Source organism: Saccoglossus kowalevskii, chromosome 15 (assembly GCF_978046115.1).
Source record: "Saccoglossus kowalevskii chromosome 15, keSacKowa6.1, whole genome shotgun sequence".
NCBI classification, from domain to species: domain Eukaryota; kingdom Metazoa; phylum Hemichordata; class Enteropneusta; family Harrimaniidae; genus Saccoglossus; species Saccoglossus kowalevskii.
The window spans coordinates 14,251,124-14,258,481 of NC_140655.1; the positions used below are offsets into that span (position 1 = coordinate 14,251,124).

At 35.2% G+C, this 7,358-nt stretch overlaps 1 protein-coding gene across 1 annotated transcript in view; it reads right to left on the reverse strand.

Moving 5' to 3' along the window:
* LOC100368435 (DNA-directed RNA polymerase, mitochondrial-like) overlaps positions 1–7,282 on the reverse strand; it is a 50,661-nt gene extending 43,379 nt beyond the window's left edge. The window contains exons 1-5 of the mRNA XM_085490479.1: positions 7,106–7,282; positions 6,475–6,567; positions 5,692–5,733; positions 4,828–5,510; positions 3,974–4,081 (exon numbers count right to left, since the gene is read on the reverse strand). Coding sequence (XP_085346605.1) covers positions 3,974–4,081; positions 4,828–5,510; positions 5,692–5,733; positions 6,475–6,567; positions 7,106–7,253 — 1,074 coding nt within the window. The 5' untranslated portion in view covers positions 7,254–7,282. The remainder of the gene's footprint in view (positions 1–3,973; positions 4,082–4,827; positions 5,511–5,691; positions 5,734–6,474; positions 6,568–7,105) is intronic.
* Between the last annotated feature and the right edge of the window lie 76 nt (positions 7,283–7,358).

A 7,358-nucleotide genomic window follows, 5' to 3' on the forward strand; every position in this document is an offset into this window, starting at 1 on the left:
CCGCATCGAGCGTTTATATCATTTGCTTACGATGAAACTAAGTTGAATTTTATTTGAATTTCATAAAAATTATCGAATTTATTTTTTTGTGCGTTATTATAATCACTACTGACTAATAATCAACGTTTGTGAAACGTAGCATGTCCGGATTGAGCATCTGTGATCGCTTGCCGGGATTGTTAATGCAGTTGTGTTCGTTTTTATTAGAAACGTCGTTTAAAATATACTTTTGTTACCAATAAAATAATCAAAGAAAGCTTAGAAAGAACTCCCATGTGCTGAGAGTATTGGAGACACATTAAATATAATTCGAAATTACTTAGCTGAAAACTAATTATGCAAATCAGAAAATTAATATGACCAGATTTGAGTGTAAAACTAATGAGGTCTGCGCAATGTAACAGAAAATCTATGTCTCCAAGTTTAATTGAAATGTGATTAGAACCAAAAAATTATGAATTATTATGCTTATTAGGGAATTAATATGAACAGATTTTTACCCCAAACTAATTAGGTTTGTACATTGTCCTAGAGCATCTTTGTACTAAGTTTCATTGAAATGGAATAATTAGCACCGTGAAAACTCCAAAATTTCGACCCCTCTAAAAATTTGACCGCCTATTTATTTGCCGGGTTTCGGTGTTTTATTCACCTCCAAATTTTCGACTCCACTAAAAATTGCCGACTCATTCTTATTCGAAAATTGCGACCAGTTTTAGTTTTCCCCCAAACGAAAAAAAAAACGATGTGAGCGTTCAAACGGGACCTTCCTCAAAGGCATGAATCCGGGTTTCTGATTGACTGAGAGATTTTTATTTTATTGGTAACGAAAATATATTCTAAATAAACGAAGTTTCAAATAAAAACGAACACAAAAATCTCGGCATGCTGCGTTTCTGAATTGTTGATTATTACTGTACTCAGTAGTGATTATAATAATGTACACAAAATAAATTTGTTGAATGGTTATGAAATACAAATAAAAGTCAACTTAGTTTCATCGTAAGCGAATGATTCCGATCTCGTATAAACGTTTGATGCTGTAGGATATCCGCCATGTTCTCTTAGGTCAAATAGGTCAAATCGCTAATTAACCAATCAAAAAGCTGGATGATGCGAAAACGGCATGATTTTTTTTAAATAAAAAAATTAGTTGTTTTTAAAAAATAAACTGGTCATCTGAAGAATAATTTAACATTGTTCACAGTGATAACAGCTCATTCTCGAAAGGAAGCTTACCCGCTCACGCTAGTCACGATAAAAATCATACACGTGTACTCTTGAATAGACAAACGTCAATGACTACGGTAAAACTTAGACTCTATTTTAGCCGGCAGGATTGATTGAAATGTCCGAAAAATGACGCCAAAATACACCTTAAAAGTCCCATTTTATTTTCTTAAATCCCATTATATTTTTTAATCCAAGGGCAAATTTACGGCAGAATTTGGTCCCTCAAATCACCGGTACGGTGCTCAAATAAGGGACACGTGAGCTTTGATTCTAACCGGATACATTGCACTGGGTCGGGGAGATCGTTTGCTAAACTTCCATGTATCTTTTGTCCAATGGGTACCTGTACTTCGAACATTCGCAAGTTTTCCTAGGTAGTGCGAGACAGCTTTGTCTTTTGACCTATTAGTTTTGTGCTGACCTCTTCTCCGCGTCTTGATGTTTTGTTTTGCTTGTCATAATACTCACTGATTGATGACTTTGTTTAGATTTTGAGTTACAACTCGGCCACGACCTTTGCTTTTACTGTGAAACATGAGGAAGTTTACGTCAATTGACGGACATAGCATTTTTTAAAAACTAATGAAGCACACTGTCTATCATCCCCATTTTTTTTTGCTGATTTCTATTCTGAAAAATTCGACCGTCCGAAAATGCACCTTAATTTTGACTCTAAAAACACGTCACATTTCTAACACAAATTATTTAAAACCAGTCGAAATTTTGGAGTTTTTACGGTACTTTAGATATCAGTGTGAAAGATTAAAATTGGTTAATTACGCAAATTAGGTAATTAATATGTACAGATTTTAACCCACAATTATTCAGGTCTGTCTATTGTCCTACAGCATCCATGTACATTCATTGATATGTGATGTATAGTACCTGAGATATCAGTGTGAAAGTTGGTTAATTATGCAAATTAGGTGATTAATATGCACAAATATTTACCGGAAACTAATTGGGTTTGCATAATTCTAGATTCATTGAAATATGATGATTAGTACTTTAGATATCAGTAGAAAAGCTGAAAATTAATTATGCAAATTAGGTAATTAATATGCACAATTATTTACCCTAAAACTAATCAGGTCTCTGCATAGTCCTAAAGGATCTATGTACCAAGTTTCATTGAAATGCGATGATTAGTACTTGAGATACATGTGGAAAAGCTGAAAATTAACTAATTATGCAAATTAGGTGATTAATATGCACAAATATTTATCGAAAACAATCAATCTCTGCATAGTCCTTGAGTATGTAAGTACCAAGTTTCATTGAAATGTAATGCTAACTACTTATATCAAATGCTGAAAATTAATTAATTATGCAAATTAGGTAATTAATATGTACTGATATTACCATAAAAACTATCAGGTCTGTGCAGTGTCGTATGACATCTATGTACCAAGTTTCATTGAAATGTGATGATTAGTACTTGAGATATCAGTGGAAAAACCGAAAATTGACTAATCATTATGCAAATTAGGTAATTAGTATCCACGGATTATTACCAAAAACTAATCAAAACCTAGCATTAGTTCAGAGCATCTATGTACCAAGTTTCATCAAAATCCAATGAGTGGTTGTTTAGATATCAGTGGAACAGTCATGGAACCACTAAAAAATAGCTAATTATCATGCAAATTAGGTAATTAATATGCACGGATTTTAACCAAAAATTAATCAAATCTGCGCATATGTTCAGAGCATCTATGTACCAAGTTTCATCAAAATCCAATGAGTGGTTCTTTAGATATCAGTGGAACAGTCATAGAACAGCTAAAAATTAGCTAATTATCATGCAAATTAGGTAATTAACGAGCATGGATTTTTACCAAAACCTAATCAAATCTGCGCATTGGCCCAGAGCATCTATGCACCAAGTTTCATCAAAAACCGATGTATGGTTCTTGAGATAGCAGTGGAACAGTCGGACACACATACACACATACACACATACAGACACACTAACTGCAAAGACTCCCATTTTGTGCTTCGCACATGGGAGTCAAAAACAAATGTATTTGAAAAATGACACTGGGCGACACTTTAATGACATTTCAGGTGGTCTACTTTTTAATTCAGCAATAATTATTAATTATTGTTAATTCTGCAATAGTTTCTTTCGTCTTGGGTGGCCCAACTCACGGCGTAGAAAGTCTGTGTAGTTGGATACAATGAAAATGTCCCCCCAAAATATTTGATAATTATTTTTTTAATTTTTGAACCCCAAATAAGCACACATCAGCCGTGAAATCCCCAGGGCGATTTTTCGGATGGGCGAATTTACGGCAGAATCCGGTATTATATAAAGAAAGTATTATTATGGACATCTCACGCATATTGCCAATGTTTTATACTGTTTGCAGTTTGCATATGAAAGTGGTTGTTGATGCCCCTCCTATTATTCGACGTTGTTGACAATGCGCTAACAATGCCACTCGCACTGTGCACATTTTAGCACTAGATCTAGTGCCATTTTTGCGCTAGATCTAGTGCCATTTTAGCACTAGATCTAGTGCCATTTTAGCACTAGATCTAGTACTTTTTTCGGATTAGTGCTACTAGCACTAACCACTCGCACTACGCCCATTTCGACACATTTACATACATGGAGATTAGGCTTAACCGGAAGTGCCCCTTTAACCAAAAGGACTGGTTCACAATTTCAAGGGGGTTCAGGCTCCAAGACATAATAGATCATTTCAGGTTGTAAAAATCACAAGAATTCACTTACTTTTTTAGCCCAGCCTTGCAGTTGAAGATTATACATATCAATAGATGGCTTCAATGTTGCAGCATATTTATCACTAAAAAGTCTCACAGTCAAGTCCGTCAGTTCCACCTGCGCATGTCAAACAAAAAGTTTAACCAATGATTAAATGCAGTTCTTAAAAATTATCAATTACATAAACAGAAGAGAACGGATTCAAAATAGATGTAATACATGTTTTGAGTAAGTAGAGACATTAGTAAATACAGCTCAAGAGTAACTAACCATTTTTTTCCCCCCACAGAGTTGCTCATTAGCATTAATATTTCTAGGAATGAAAGAAGTGTATTATGCCTTGCAATTCAGTGATCACACTTTTTAATTCACACAAGATTATACATATCACAGCACCTGCATAAGCTATATCTTCAACATTCTATATCCTTGGTTATACTAAATTGGTTCAAAGTAGCAACAATGCACAAAATCAGTAACAATTTGATGCAAAACCTGATCACAATTAACTGGTCATTAAATCACTGACACAATTCACATGGCTGATAAATGCGTATGGATAATTGATCAATTTGAACACGCTCAAAGGCTAAAGTTACTTAGGGCCCTCTCACCCATAACTCCAATCCTAACTCTGTTCAAGTACTCATTCACCATTTTACTGTTTATGCCACTCTTCAGGACATGTATAGTTTATATAGGGATATTAAAGAACTCTTTCACAATATTCGTCATACATGTATGGTTCTTTAAGTGCATACAAATTTACAAGCTTGCATAATAATTTTGAATAATTGAAAATATCTATCTGTAATACTCTATGGTGCATATTATATGAATGCAAAGTGAACCCTACCACTCACCATGTCTGCTGCATTTGAGACGTCAAGAAAACCCATCAAAAACTGATGCTCTGTAGATAAAGTTGTGTCAGCATCAACTTGATCAATTGTCCCGTCGCCCACAATACTTGATTTTGACTTTTTCCCAGATTTCTTCTTATCTTTTTGCAATTCTGTTAACTGTTCTTCATCCTCAATTTTCTTGGTCTTCTTGGATTTCCGCTTCCGTTTAGCAGGTTTTTTAGTTTCAGGTTTATCAGGATCAACATTCTGATTTGCTGTCTCTTCTTGAACATTTTTGGTTTTTGATGTTTTCAGTTTCCTTTTGGGTTTTTTTGTTGGCAAATCGTCCGACCTTCCCGCGACTACTACACCACCATCTTGCATTGTTTCTACATTGAACTGGAGAGGTGATTCCGATATTTCATTTTCTCCATGTAATATTACACCGACTGGAGACTGTTCTGAAGCATTCTCATTAAACTCCAAAGAATCACTTTCAGATGTAAATGACACAACTTCCCTTTGTAACGTTTCATTTGAGTGTAAATGTGATGAATTTGGTGTCGGCAGATCTTTATCAGAAAGTGATGTAGTTTTTGTTTTATCGGGGGCAAATGTTCGATTAGTATCACTACAATTGTCTCTAGTCTGAATTATGTGGTTTCCATGACTACCAGCAAAGACAGCTCTGTTGTATTCAGCTACAATGAAAAATAGTTTGAGAAAATAAATTAGTTGCTTTAAATAAATACAATACTTGAGTTCCAAAATAAAAAACTACGTTTTATCTAACTTGAAAAATGATACAAAATTAATCACATCTATATCCAGTAATTGTTATTTGAATTTTAGTCGATAGATTTAGAGTAACAATTAAGTTACCTGGTGGTTTAGATTGCAGCTGTAGTAATCTGTCTTCTAAAGCTGAAATTGATTAACAACTATTACTAGTTTTGCTATGTATTAATTTACAGTGATGTATTCTGTGATTAACGCATATTGCTGACTTCTTTTTCCCCATTGACATGTACATGTATTTTGCAGCAGGCAATGTATGGTGAATACATTTTGTACATTGCATCATGGGAAAACGAGCATTTACCCAAACAAAACAAAATGTAATTCATGCCATATTTCTTTGTTTAATACAATCTGATACACTTTACATGAAGTTTAATTTTTTCTACATTTTTGCAATTCCTTTTCAACAAAACATAGAAAACTTTACATTGTGTAACAAGCATAGAACACAAAATGTGTATACCCTGGCAGGGCTTAGCACATACATTGAAGGAACAACAGAATATCAAAGATCTCCAGGGCAACCTCATTGGGCATCAGGGCAGAGGCCTTCAATGCCCCTGAAGTTCAAGTCCTGTCCATACTCTGACGTTATTTGCTCTGTTACATAATACTAATAAAATCACATTGCTGTATACTAAATCATTAAAATACTAGTATTACTTAACTTGCTCATAAAAAAATTTGTGTAATCATTCTAAGCACATGTGCTACAGGTAGAGCAAATTTCAGATGTTGAAAACTGTCCAGCCTGGTCAGGCATTTAGTTCAAGTTGTGTAGCAAGTTCAATTCAGAGCTTAATATCGATACTTGTATTGGTGCAGAAGTTAGGGAATATAGCATGTACAGACGAATAGGAATACCTTGCAACAATTTGAGTTTTTCAGCATCGGAATTCAGTAGACGTGATGATACTTTTGTATTTCCTGCTGATGTCTTGTGGTATGACCGTGCAACTGAAAAAGTGAATCAATTACTGCATTAATAAAACCAATTTCATTCCCCGACCAATCAGATGAAGTAAAGTTGTTGCAATCATTGTCAATGATTTGATCTGTGGTATCCGATTTCACTCCTGATTAGCAGACCAGTATCACCAGTACTTTATACGAATATTTTATTACTGACATTTTCTATCTAGACACTAGTACAACAATCGCACTGCTGTATCACGCTTTTCCTGGGCTCCATGCATGCTACGTCGAAGAGGACACATTGGTGACAAAAAGTTGAAATGGTACACATGTTGGAAACACATGGCTAATACTACGCCATTGGTTAAGGGTTACTCATTTAAAACTGTGGGAAGGGGCAAGAAAAAATGACTTTGTAATGAAAAATAGAGCATGCCCACCCCACAAAACGGAACAATCACTAGACGAATTTAAAAATATGGGGAGGGGGGTTGTGTACCAATTTTCTTCCAGCCCCTCCAAGTTTCGAAATGTCCAACCCCTGCAAGTACTGCGCGAGTTCAATTCCTAAGATTTTCACCTGTTTTTTCGAAGTGCTTCCCACGAAGCAAACTGCAATTCTTGCACGAAGTAAATCGCGGATCATCGCAGATACGAAGGGAGGTCCTCTGTCTCCACAACGACGCCTGAAACTGTCGTAAAATCGCAAGTCTCAACACCTGCGACATTCCGCACGTGGTACACTTCCTTTGCGTAGCAGAGCTGAAAAAACACAGCATTGGCAGTCAAAGTTGAAAGGTCAACTACTTTTTCAGCAATTTAAAAAATAAAAT